This window comes from Phalacrocorax aristotelis, chromosome 1 (genome assembly GCF_949628215.1).
Source record: "Phalacrocorax aristotelis chromosome 1, bGulAri2.1, whole genome shotgun sequence".
Taxonomy (NCBI): domain Eukaryota; kingdom Metazoa; phylum Chordata; class Aves; order Suliformes; family Phalacrocoracidae; genus Phalacrocorax; species Phalacrocorax aristotelis.
The window spans coordinates 162,761,504-162,775,603 of NC_134276.1; the positions used below are offsets into that span (position 1 = coordinate 162,761,504).

The 14,100-nt window shown below is 40.1% G+C and overlaps 1 protein-coding gene across 7 annotated transcripts in view; it reads right to left on the minus strand.

The window, feature by feature from the left end:
* The window catches only part of MRTFA (myocardin related transcription factor A), a 98,310-nt gene that overhangs the window by 38,224 nt on the left and 45,986 nt on the right, over nucleotides 1-14,100 (minus strand). For 2 of the 7 annotated variants that reach the window (XM_075077902.1, XM_075077891.1), the window contains exon 1: nucleotides 11,012-11,153. The exons of the other annotated variants lie outside the window; for them this stretch is intronic. In XM_075077902.1, the coding sequence (XP_074934003.1) occupies nucleotides 11,012-11,138 (127 nt within the window). In that variant the 5' untranslated portion in view covers nucleotides 11,139-11,153. Of the gene's footprint in view, nucleotides 1-11,011; nucleotides 11,154-14,100 lie in introns of those variants that run through there. 7 annotated transcript variants of the gene reach the window in all.

The following is a 14,100-nucleotide window of genomic DNA, read 5'->3' on the forward strand; positions in this document are numbered from 1 at the left end:
GCCATACAGCTGCATCAAAGGCCAATCTAGTATAGAGGACTTGAAACTTTTTTCACAACTACCTTTTCGTTCTTACCCTGATAGTAAGCTTTTGAGAGCATTCAAAATTTATACAGGTGAGAACAGCAGTACAATCCTGCCTGATGTAGACCTAAAACCTCTATGAAGAAAGAGATCCTTAAAAACCAGAACAGATCCTTCACTTCCAAAGCAACAACTTTTAAAATATTTCACATTAAATGTGCTAGTAATAATCCAAGGATGTACCTAGGGTCAAATAACACGAGGGTTGTTTTCTTCCATCCAGCACTTCCAAAAGCCTTCAGGCTCTCAAATGTCCAGAAGCTTTCAAAAGCAGCTGAGAAGTACAGAAAAAGGAGCAACTAGTCATTTAAGAACTCAGAAAGAGGAGGAAGAGGGAAAATTAACTGACCTCACCCTCGGGACAAGAAGGGCTTGTTTCTTGATAAAATCACACCCTTCAAAGCTTCTACAGCTCAAAATGTTCTTGGGTCATATAAAATCATTGACGTGGCATTCAGCCTGCTGACATATTAGGTGTATTGTCTATATGACTGTGTTCCAGAAGACTAGTTTTGGCTACTAGAAACAAAAAAAACAGGTACAGGGCAACAGTCCCTTTTTGTTGGGAGGATGCTGTTGGAAAAGAGGTATGAAATAGGAATAATTTTAAGAAATGTTTCAAAGGATGATGAAATACTTGCATGTACGATCATTTAATGAGTCAATGTTATGAGGCATTAAATAGCTCTCTTAGTGGAGACAGAAAAATACCAATTCTTTGATACAGTTAATTTAGCAGAATCAAAGACCCCCACCGGCAGAAGAAACTGGTCCCCAAAGCATATGGAATCAGAAGCAAATACACAATCAAAAGCATCCTCCCATAATAGCACAAGGTAGTTGGCTCACACCATGAGCTACCTCAAGCTACTTCAGCAGGCCATTTTTGAGGCTTCGTATCATATTTGATACAATGTGGAAATCAAAGTAATGTTAATTTAAAACTGTATTTAGAAGATAAGGCCGCTGTTTACAGCAATTTTAGTTTTATTAGGACACAGCATTACAAAATTAAACAAAAGCAGTAGCGTGGTCCAAGTTTCACAACATAATATGATCTAACCTCCAGTCAGGACTGAATAATTACTCCTGTTGGTGATTCTCAAAGGCTCAAGTGAGAACTGGCGTTCTGGGTGGTACAACGTGCACATACAAAAGGAAGAACAAGTTCATAGTCTTAGAAGTTTACAGTCTCAGTCCTCAATATTGCACACAATTGAACGTGTTTTTTTCGCAGGTGCTACTCACATATATGACTCCAAATATGCAAACTTATTACTACAAAAGTGATACTGAATTTTGTACAGGGTTTTTCATGTTTATTTAAAATAAAGACTAACAGTTGCTGTGCATTTTACAGTTTTTGCCTTTATATTCTTCCTTCATTATTTAACTCCTGCCATTTACATTAAACATGTAAAATTTAGGGGGGGGTTAATGCCATTTTAATCATTGCTACTTTTTAATGCAACGCCATCTTTGTCATCTTTAATACTAAAATTTAAAATCAGATAAATGTATTATTAGTAGTACATAAGTCTCTCTACTGAACACACAGACGCCCACTCATCATAAAATCTTGGTACACCTAATAGTCCATTTCAGCACTCACTGAAACTCTTAAAATAGAATAGGACTTGAAGAAATGAACCCAAAATACATGTAACCTGGCATATTTAGTAGGATATGCAGCATGTAAAAATGTGCAACAAGCTTGTCAAAAGGAAAAGTTGGATTGCTTTCTGTGCAAGGTACAGATTCTTATAAAATCATTTCATCCCAGTAGTAGTGGTTAGGTGAAAACTAAGCATGTGAATAACTAGGCACATATCCATACCTATGGAATCTAGCCACCATGCATGATTCAACAAGATGACCTGTAACAAAATACCTAGGTGGAAAGGTCTACCTAAAATTGACACACCAGTACCGTAAGGCAGTAAATATTATCTGTAATCAGCGCTTGTTGATGCCATCTATATATCCATTGTTACTATCTATAGCTGGAAGAGAACCCTTGAGGGAGGAAAACCAGAGAATTTCCCAGCTCCCTGTGCAAACTTGAGTCACAGCCTATACTGATTTATGTGTTTCATGGAAACAATGAACAAGGAAGAACTAACATTGTCCTTACCACCTTGCAAAGACGACCTTAGAAAGAAACTCTCCCAGAAAATTTAATATGATGTGGCAGATGGGGACAAGTGAAGGAAAAAGGAGGAATGGGTAAAGATATCCTGACAATCACATCTATGGCTGTCTACTAATGTGACAGTACGAAAGGCAAACTACGCAAGGGAAAACCAAGTCTAAACCCCTTTTTTTTTTTTCTTGTAAAGATAGAGGTGTCTCTACCTATAAGAAGAAAGAGCTCCAACCTATTTATTTTCCCTAAATATGAGACATGAGAGTTGTTTACAGTTTTTCTGGGATATTATACAGAAGAAAAAAGAAAAAACATGTTTGGAGATACATCAGAATCTGAACAATTTCTCATTTTATTTAAAACTTGGGGTTCAAGGGATAGTATGTTTTTGTGTGTTTCTATTAAGCAGAAAAAAATCAAGTCTTGAGACAGTGCCAAGACACATCCATAAAACACGATTGATTAGACATGTTTATAATACTAAAACTGATGAGGAAATCCTTCCATGCCTTTTTCAGCAATAAGAGATAGAGTCTAATATTTTTCCTTCATCGCTCACCTCCCACACTGCAATTTCTACAGTGCAGTGCTCCGGCGTACTAACAGCCTCTCAGATCAAGGCCAAAAACTTCCTCAAACATTTCTCAGAGACTGTGGTGTTGGCCCAGTGATTCAGCCTTCCTCTGCCACAGGGCACCCACTACCAATAGAAGTTAAAAGCTCCCTTCACAAAAGTCATCTAATGGTCAAGATACCACAGAACTGCTGTGGCAACAGCTGGGACTCCTCAACATGTGAGCTGTGTTTTTGGGTTTTCCACTTACATGTGGAATTATTCTGTATTTCCAAGACCATTTCAGATTCTTAACCACCTAAAGATGTTTGGTTTACTGAAACCAAATGCAAATGAGAGCAAATGTGTTTTTCCATGAGTGGTAGAAAAAAAGGACTTATAAGTATGCAAATTTAAATATAAAACCAGCAGTTCTTTAGAAGAAGTAATTAACCAGTTATATAGGGAACTTGGAAAGCTGGGCTTTACAATTTTAAATTAGCTAGCTTGAGCATCTCCCAGCTTCAGTTGGTTGACTGTGCTGACAGTTATTTCATGGGACATGGAAAAAAGTGGGTTTGCCCAACATGCAAATTGCATGCAAAATAAAGACACAGAGCATTCCCTATCTGGTTAGTGTTCCTGCCACCAGCTTTTGTCCAAGCCCCAGCATCCTCTCTTGGCAAGAATCTCAGGTGGATGCTACAAGGAATTACCATATTTCTTCAGTTCATGGTAGTGAGAAACATCTTTGCTGTTTTCTCAAAGACTGCAAAGAACACATGCCACAATCATGGCATCTGAGGTTCAAATAAAGATCATGGCCTTTGTATTGCAACAGTCTGATACCTTCTTTACACTTTAAGTACAAATTCTATTAAAATTCTGTTTCTACTTGTAAAAAAGTTATACAATTAAGCTATGGCCATCATATCCCTCTTCATTAGAGACCAGTTCCTTCACAGCAGCCCACTATGGAAGCTGATCACCAGCATTTGCATTACACAGGAAAAGCACACCAAATTCCCTCAAAGTCTTTCAAATGTGATCATACAACATCCATCTACTACTTTTTACTTCCTTTGTCCTTGAATATTTACTTTCTTTCAAAACTCTGGACTACAGAAGTCTCCAGATCTCCAGGACTGACTTTCCTGGGTTTTTCCACAAGGGAAGATCCAGAGCATTAAAAACAAATCCAGCTATGAGGCTTAATGTGGTTCTTAAGTGCTATCATAGATATAAATATCCTAATAATATAATTCTGTGTAACAGGTCAATCAGCAAGCTAAAAAAACCCAGCAGTCCAGAATGGCCTGCATAACCACTGACTTCAGACTGGTGGACAAATTCTGCAGATGTTTAAAATGTTACTGCTAGCTCAGTCCTCCACTGAAGGGCACAGAGGAGACTGCTGGCAGCAGCAGGTACTCCCACACTCATTACACACAGCGGAAGATTCCCTCCAACTGCTAACAGAGGTGGGCTTTCACTAATAAACTGAAGAAAAGCAAGTGAAGGGCAGACACGTTTCCTTTCTGTTGCTCCCTCCGGCAAAGAGGCAGGGGAGATAGCTACGTGGTGACAGTGTTTGCAACCGCTGTAGTTGCATTCACGGTCACATGTCAGCCCTGAAGATGCGATCCTCGTTCTAAACTGCCTGCAGTCAATGTGACAGCTATTATTAGTAGCAGTAAAACAGCCTCTCAGGGAGGCACAAAGGTACTGCTATTTTAGCATCTACTTCTAAAATGTTGTCTTCCACTTCCTAAATGGAAGAATTTGACATCGGAGCATGGAAAAGGGTGTGAACTGTAAGCAGGCTTAGAAGGACTTTCACAGGTGTAAATATAATACAGAAAGAGGTGTGAAAGCTTAGGGAAGTGAAAGTAAAGAAAAAGAGCATCAAAAGGGCATCACAAAGAACATCCACCAAAATAAGAAAGAAAACCCCACAACTACCTGCAGCAGCAGGTTACATGCTGCTTGTGATACTGACCAAAATACACCAAGGGAGCTTGTACATCCCGGCTTCCAGCACTGCTGTGGTATTTGCAGAGATGAGTAATCAAAGCACATAACTGCTGCCACATTCAATTCCTACCAAAAACACAGCTATAGTCTCCATGCATTTAATACTACAGAAACACGTAGCAGCATGAAGCTGGGGAAACTCCACGCAGAGAAAGTCAAAAGTGGATCTCTTCCTTCTGTCACCCAGAGGGCATCGCTCAGTTTCCCCTCCAACAATCCAGCTGGGCAGCACAGTGTTTGTAGCCTGACAAGTGTTTCAGTGAGGAAGATTACCAAAAAGATTTAAATGTGTCAGCTGGTAGGGTGCAGCAGAGACAGTAAAGGAATACCCTCAAAATGGTGACACCCTCAGACCCCAGTCTGGGCTTTGGTTCCATGAGTTGCCTTTGGGGATGGAGACCACAAAATGAGGTCTTTATAGGCATGGCTGTAACAGATGATCCCTGTACCTACTGTGGAGAAAAAAAATCCATTATGGACACTTCCATTGAAAACTTTCAAATAGCTATTTTTTAAAAAGTATTTTATTTATAGCTGCTTACTTCTGAAAGGCTGCATTAAAATGAGATTGCCTAGAAAGCCTGGATTTCACCAATTTTCACTGTCAATTTTGGAAAGAATCCATGTCCCAAAGCAATATATCCTTCTTCCTTATTATTGATCATCTTATACATTTCTTGTTAGCTTCATCAGGCTTAATCTAGCTTTATATGGCAGAACTGCAGACTAGGAAGTTAAAATCTTTGTTTTCTTGGAAGAATGCTTACACAATAAACTTTGACAGTAGGTCACCTGCACAGTTGTTCTACCCATCTCATTGAACACCATGAAAAATCCTGACTAGATTGACTAGCAAAACCCATTTTGTAGTCCTTATTAGTAATCACCACATTGCAATGTACTTTAGCTGCTGCAGGTCTGCTCTTGGTTTGGAGAGGTATCAGGTTAGTAAATTTTACATACCACTGGGCAAAATCATTGTACCTACTTCCACTGGCACAAGTAAAAAGAAGAAAACCATGAGTTCTGCCCCATGTTAACGCTAATCAGCAGCTTATGCACCCACTTACAGGCCTCTTGCAAGAAACAGGAACACTATTTGCCCCATAGGATCACTGCATGTTTTCATTTCATAAACCTAAGCTATGTGAGCAGCCATATCCCATCTTCTACCAGAGGCTACAGAGGTTCTTGCCAAGAAATGTGCTGCTTTAACATTTTGGATCAAAATTTATTGATGCAGCAGGTGACAAGATCAGTAATTTAATGCTCAGAAAAGACTAGATAGATGGAGTTGGGGTACGAAAGGAAAGATCTAAGCAGGCACTTATTTTTGGTATAGATATTCGTTAAGTTGTTGATCAATGACTTGCAGGTGTGACAGAATGCTGAAAAATCTGAGGTGACTAGTATCTTATAAATGATTAAAGTACCGAGATAAGATTTACACTGGCAGCCTGATGTGGATCCAAAAACATGAGCAGAAACCACAACTGCCACTGACCCTTATCTTCTTTGGGCAGGAGAGTCACAGTGACATCTGTCTGGCAAGGACTCTAAACAAGCATGTTAACTGCAGAAGTTGTTTCTGGATGCAAAACAGGCAATCTGAGCTTAAGTACTATAGTTCTGTTTTCAAAACAGCATCTGCTTTTCAACAGCTCCCAGGAAGTCTAAGCATCAGTCATTTTCTGTTTAGAAGTATAAATACAGATACTTTCTTCAAAAAGTAAACAGCATATAATTATCAAATAATAATTCAAAAGCCACACAAGTTTTGTCAAGCTTTATTAACATGTTTCCCATTTGCTGCGATTATTAATACCCCAGCACCACTGCCATTGAACATGAAGCTCAGTTTAACTGTGAAGAAAATTCAGTTGATAGGGCAGGAAAGTACTTGCTGCAAATTTTACTTGGTATCATTACTAGTTCAAAGCATTGTCTGCATAAATGCTACTGACAGCTGCACTCATTGCACCACACCCAGTTTGTATTCTTCTTGTTTTCTGCACATGTTGAGTCCTTGTATCTCCTTGCTCTTGCAGGTCCAAGTCTACAACTCTTCCCTCTCAGTATTACTTTGTGCTAAAGAAAGTATTATAGTAGCCATTTTTTGACAAAGTAAATAGATCACAGTATCGTAAACAAGCCAGCCTCTGCTCCTCTCCTCCTCCTCCTCCCATTCCCAGCATGAAAATAGCTAGGGCTAAAGCAACAGCTGGGGATCATTACACTGACAGGAATAGTTCAGTAAACTCCAAGAGGGGAAACATGTCATATCCAAAAAAACCAAAACCACTCTAAGGCAGCAGGACCAAAAAATAGTGAATTCAACTCCAGGGATACTGCTACAACTCTCCTTCCACTGATAACCACTGACTTATAAAAGCTGTGGTCATTCAGTGTTAACCCTTTCCCTACGCTTCCTACTCGTGTTATAAAGTTGACAAATAACCTGAAACACCTTGAGTTTTCACAGTCAAACAAGGCACACTGGGTATTAAATGAAAATAAATTTAAATTGCCACCTTACTGCCAACTTTGAGCCACTTCACATTAATATATCATTATCTTACCTTCCCTGCACTTTTTACTTTTCAGCATAATCACAGTCACTGTGCTACACATTTGCAAAGAGTGGCTGCAGCACGAGGCTATAAGGACTCTAACTACGTACATTTGGTGCACCTCTGGATTTGCCATAAGAAATGACAGCAGGTTAGCTCCCCATACGTTCAACCCATTTGCTATCTCTTTCTGTGTCAGAGCACTGTTTGCATAAATAATTCTGAATTGTGGGACCTATCTGGCCATGATTCAGAGATGCGCCTGTTGCATTTTGTGATAGGTTTCTGACATTCCTTACCCATGCATTTGCATGAGTCATTGCTTTGACATCTCCCACAGCATCTTCAGGTCCACTCTGAATGAGGAAGACGCAGGTCAACCTTTACAGGAAAGTGTCACCCTGCATTCCTCTCAGATGCCTCAGACACTGGGGCTGTCCTCTTGCTGGGGATCTCTTTGGTGTTGAGAGCTTCCAAGTCTACACGTGCAGGTTCTTCTGCCCTCTACTGGGTGAGGTACAGCCACCTACCAGCTTTACCTTCAGGTGCCCAGAGGCGTTATGACAATAAGGGCTAGGTCACTCGTGAAGAAAGCCATATGTTAACAAGCACTTGCACGACTCCTGATCTCTTCAAAGTACTGAACAGATATTAATAGATTAATCAAAGGCTAAGCTAACTCAAATTACCTCACATTTGCTGTGGACCAAGAATGTGCACACAGTTACCGCAGATCAGATGGCATGCAGGAACTTGTTCGTGTGTCTGGGCCCTGAGACACAAATCTTGGAAAAAGACAGGTGAGTTTCACTGTCAGCCCCTGAGTCACACTGAACATTTTTGAAGGGAGAACTTGCCAAAAAAGCATTTAGTTTAAGAGCAACAAAAGAAAAACATCACCCGGAGGTGGAAAAGTTGGAGTTTACTTTTGGAAGTACTTAATTCTAAGCTAGACTCACATGAATGCTAATCGTTTTTTCAGTACCTTTCTTAAATTCTCTAAAGGTTGCAATTCCCTCTTCATATGTTTCATGAGGGGCTACCATACTGCTGTGTTAACTGGTCTAGGAACTGCAAACTGGGCGCTGGTATTTGAAAACTAAATCATTCCAAGGCATTCTTGAATAGAAAACATGTTTATGGATTCCTGAATTCTAGGAATTTTACAAATAACTGCCCCAATACATACTTCGAAAAACACAAGCGTGTGTTCTTTCACTTCCCCCATGTCAAATTCATTTCTGGGTGGAAAGAATCAGCAGTTACCAAAATTCAATGTCAAGTCCCAATTCAAAAAAATAAATAAATCAGATTTAGGAGACCGTCTGTTTTCCAGAGGCAAGGAAACAAGATGAAGTCTATTCCAGGTAGCTGCTTCTCATGAGATTGATTAAGAGAACAGGTATGAGCATTGTCAGCGTAATACCAATATCCCTTATTTGCCCAGCTTTATGAAAAGGAGAAAGCAGACTGGCACCCATTCACCTGCATCCAGTAAAGAGTGAGGAAGAGAAGTGCATTAATTTTCTGTCCTGGGCAATAACAAAACTAAGCTGTCCCATTTTTAGGAGGACCAAAACTAAGGTAGAACACTCATTTTAGTTTCAGCTCAATGCTAATTCTGGACTTCCAGAGCTTCCGTAACGGTTTACACGTGAGTGTATCTGTTTCTCCATTGCCTGTAAGATTTGGCTCTGCAAAATACAATGCCATGCTACAGCATAAATATAACAGGCATCCCAAGACTGCAGGAGACTTGAACGGAGTAGCAGCAAAGCTAAAGGGTTGTTCTTCTCTCTTCTGACATGAAATAAGATGGCAGCATGTATCTCTTCCCTACCCTTCCTGTTTGGTAGCTGGTAGAAAGTAGCTTTCCTCTTCACATATGATATTAAAGCATCATGAATTAGACATGGGGTAGGCTGATGATATTGCTAGACTTTGCAGAGTCAACATAGCTTTTTTCAATAATCAGAATTATACAAGAATTCAATGGCCTTAATTCACTTCACCTTGAGACATCTGCAAACGTTTTTATATTGATTAAAGCACTACAGAATTGCATTTTCCCCATTCTACATGTTATCCCTCTGTAGAACTTGTGATATTTAGTGACTGGATGAATGATCTTTCCTGGCACATCCAAATGCAGAGTGCTCACCTTCTGTGAATATCAATGCCTCGCCAATACAAGACAGCTGCAAGTTCTGGCTTTTTTAATTTTAGTTTGTTTTTTCCCATATGAAGACTGAAATGCTGCAGTTCTTTGCCTCCGGAGCAGACAAAGTAATCTGGGAATACTGCCTAAACTAATGGATTTATGACTCCCAAACTTGAATTTGAGGACTGTGACTTCAGTTTTCTTTTCCTTTTCCATATTTGTTTGACAAAGAGTATTCCAATCAAAACAAGCAACAAAAATAGTATTTTAAAAATCTAATAACAAGCTAACTCTTGATATCTGTTTAAGAGGCTTGGTAAGGGGAGTGACAACAGGGGACAGAAACTTGACAGTTTTGTTTGGCAGACTCAGCAGGCCTAGAGCTGCATATGAGAGAAAAATCCTCTAAATTGCAACTACTAAAATTGTCTTCCACACACTGGCCATCTTTCCACAACAAGCATGGCCTTATTCTATCTGGCTTTTTTGTCCTCAACTCCTACCACCCTTTACTTTACTTTTCTGCCCAAAATACCACTGAAAGTCATTTTCCACTCCTCTCAGATCACATTACTCGCTCTCAAAAATCAGTCATCACCTTATTTCTGAAGCCACTGTGCTCAAGATCTTTGTCCACTCCTGCAAGTTCCTACTAAAATTTCACCTGTAGCTAGACAGAGCCAGTATTTCTGATAAAGTATAAATCTTGTTAGGTTTGCCATTTGCATTTTGTTATGTTTTGCCATTCTTCCCTGTAATCTTTTCCTGCTTGATGCTATTTATTATGCTGTGCACTATGAATGGATCACTGTTTGTTTTCATCTTCTCAATCTTTTCTCAATCCCTCCAGACCTCCTTCTGTCCTCATAGATATCACTCCCTGAAATTTGACCTCCATCTGGCTATGTGATCTTTTGGAATTGTCAAACTCACATTAAAAAAATCAGATATATTTGCAGGAGAATACCATTATGTAAAACAGAATACCATTTAGATATGCAGAACCCACTCCTTCCACACTCTCCAAACAGCAACATACTGAAACTTAAAACATGATATTCTTATCTCCTTCAAAGCAGGGTTGCCACTCCAGAACAAGCCTTTACACCATTAATAAAACAGCCATAAAAACATTGCTCACAAGAGCCCTACAGGCATAAAGGAGAGGAAGAAATTTAAACTCTGAAATTAAAATTTCCAAACGCAAGTGAAATTGTCCCAAGGTCCAGGCACCACAAGTCACTACACACAGAACTCCAACCTCATCCTGTAACATGCTTATGAGCGCCCTCAGGGACAACAGGTCACAGGAGTCAGTGGGAAACCCAAAATCTGGACTACTGCCCAGAAAACAAAAAGCAGGCAGATTCAATATGCAAAGGGAAGAAAAAAAAAAAAACAAACAACCCAACCCACAAACCAATTACACAGTGCCTACAACAAAGAAAGCAGAGCCTGCTAACCTTCTCGTAAGCTGTGGTATGAATCCTGGTATGTGCTTGAACAGCTCTTCCCTTGCTTTGACACAGTCTCTGCAAGCGGCACAATCCCGACACAGGCAGGCTGGAGTGTCTTGGCTTTATCCAACATATTAGAGGAAATCCCTGGACCTGAAGGCAGATTCTGTAACACAGGAGGCGTCCCAGGCTAGTGGAAGGGGTGCTTAATCCTCACAAGAGACCCAACCGCAATACCTCTCTACCAGGTTTCAGTCACTGCACCAAGCGGGAGAGTGGGAAAAAAAAATCAGTTTACTGCTAGATTCCAAAGCTGTGCTTGCATAGGAACAGAGAGGTACTCAAGACACAGACAAATCCTGACAGCCAACATCTAAAAATTAGAATCAGCAAGGCTCTTGGCAAAACTTTTCTTCCTACTATCTCAAAGCTCAGACAGAAACTTCACTGTTTCAGCAAGTGGCTATAAGCATTCAGGATCCCAGTACGCAGAGCGGTGCTTATCAACAGATGTGTGGACTTCTTCATGGGGCCACTTGCATTTGACAGCCAACCTCATTCACCCAAAATAGTGAACAGTTGGTTCCTCTACTCATGCTACAGACACCTGCCAGACAGGCAATATCATGTGACTGAGCACTATCCTCTCTCCCCCTGCACCTCCCAACTGTTAGCAGGCTGTGCACACAGCTTGGAGAACACCACCACTCTGAGTGCAGAAGTCATGCTGCCTTTTGTCCCTTCCTGTTAAACTATTAAAAATGGAATTTTAGTTGTGGGGAAAGCTAAACCGATCATCTGGGAAACGGTTCTTACGTGCATTTGCTGTGAGACCACATATAAGTAACAGCAGGCTACTTCTGCACAAGCACACATTCTCTCCTCTTCTTCACTTAAATCCTTTCTCCCAACCTAGTAAAAACACCTACCTGAAGATAATCAGCAGCCCCTAATCAATAACCCTCTACTGCAAGCACTAAAACATCAGAATCTGTGCTTGTACAGAGGCATTTGTCTCACCTGGAGCTTATTTAATGTGCATCATCAACAGATGCCATATGGTTGACAAACTTTGCTTATACATAGTACCCAAGCATGGTACTGGAATTAGAAGTGGCCAGGCAAAAGAATGCTCCATCCAAGCAGCAGCCAGGAGGTATTCTCACCAGTACAGCTGGTGGTTCTTTGGTTTTTAATCTCACTAAGCATGCATCATAAAAGGTGCAGTGAAGTCTGAGAAGAAAAAAAAATAGTTGTCCATTGAATACACATACCTGAAAAAAGTATTCTGGTACCTTTAAAAAAAAAAATTAATAGGAATCAGTGTCATTCTACAAGCCTGAAGCAAAGATAGCCACATGGACATTACAAAAATAAGAAGGTGAATACTCTAAACACTATTGGAACAGCCTCCATTTCATATTCCCATCCCCCACCCCCCCCAAACAAGACAAAAATTCCTCATCTCCAAATAGTTTGAGAGGCATCCAAGCCATTTTATAAAGCAAGGCTGGAATAACAACCACAGGGGAAAAAAAGTCTCTAATAATGAAACTAATATCTAAGAAAAGTGGTGTTCAACCAAATTTTAAAAGCATGACTTTAACTCTGCCATAACCTGCACTAGAGGAACAAAAACAATCTAACATATTTTTAAGTTACAAACTAAAAACTAATATACAGATTTTTACATGTTTACTAATAATGATGCTAGATGGCATCAGTGACATTTCTGAGTACCTTCAACAGTACTCTTCTTACTTTGAAATATTCAGCTTCACTCAGAAAAGAAGAGAACCTCTAAAGTTCCTGTGGGTAAAAAAGTAACTTTGGTGATAATATAAAGCTCCGTAATTGCATTATTCCTAAATTACCAACCTATACTCTCAACACAAACTCTCATCTTAAATTTAGGATTTGTAAAAGTCAGGGAAAGGTTCAGTTTCCCAATGAACTTTGGCCAATAAGGTCAAATTACTGCATAAATAGATGAGTCTGCTTTTATGTGAGCATTAGCAGTCGTGACACTGCAGAGCTGCCTCGGGAAGCTGACCTGGCAGACCACAAGAGTGCTAAAGCCAGGACGAAGGAGGGGAGGAAGAAATACACTGTCCAGATCTCCCCTTTCAGCAGCAACACACAACTGCACATTGAATCAGGCCTGATACTCTGTGCAGACAGGTCCCGTAATTACTGTAATAACTAAAGAACATCTATCCTGTAACAGACTGAGTCCTACTTCTTCTGGCAAGCAATACACCATCTAGATGGTGGAAGTGATAAAAGTCAGCTCCAGAGGTCAAAGACTGCTATTACTTTGCCAGCCAGGGCCTCCAAGCTAGCAGCTCACTACAGTGTACGAGGCCTGGGAAATGTGAGCCAATTGCTCTATCCAGCTGACTCACCAATGCCCAGGTATTGCCAAAACAGCCCTAAGATGTTGCCTGAGTTCTGATAAAGAAAACTTTGAGAACTGAAAGAAGAGAGTCACCAAACAGCTAATAATACATGAAATATATTGCCAGTTTTGGCAACCTGATGATATAACCAATCCTCTGCTGCTATAACTGACAACCACAACTTGATGAAGATTTGATCCTCTCAATGTATTATTGCAGAGCTGCAGATATGTATGCAGACATACTTTTCTTCCTACGTAGAAAACAGCCTGGAAAGAAAAACTCAGTGGTAGCTAGATTAATCTTTCCTTCACTGCACAAGATATTCTAAAATTTTGTCCTATAGCATCAAATTTGTCCTACAGAGTTATTTAGTGTTCTGAAAAAAGGAGCAATTATCCAAAACAGAAAAAGATGGGCCAGGACACTCCAAAAGGGACTTGGATATGCTGTAAGACAATGAATTCCGAGGGGCCCAGATTGGAGGGCCCCTCAATGCACAAGCAAGCACTTGTGGGGTACATGCTTGCAAAATATGGATTCTAATAGATGAGTGAACACCAAGAGCAACCTGTCTTGTATGCAACACTGACACTACTGGCAGATGTTGATGAGCATCAAAAAGTAAACAAAAGTTTAATTTGTTTTATTGGATCCTGATGTACTGGTAAGAGATCTAGAAGTCTGATCAATGGT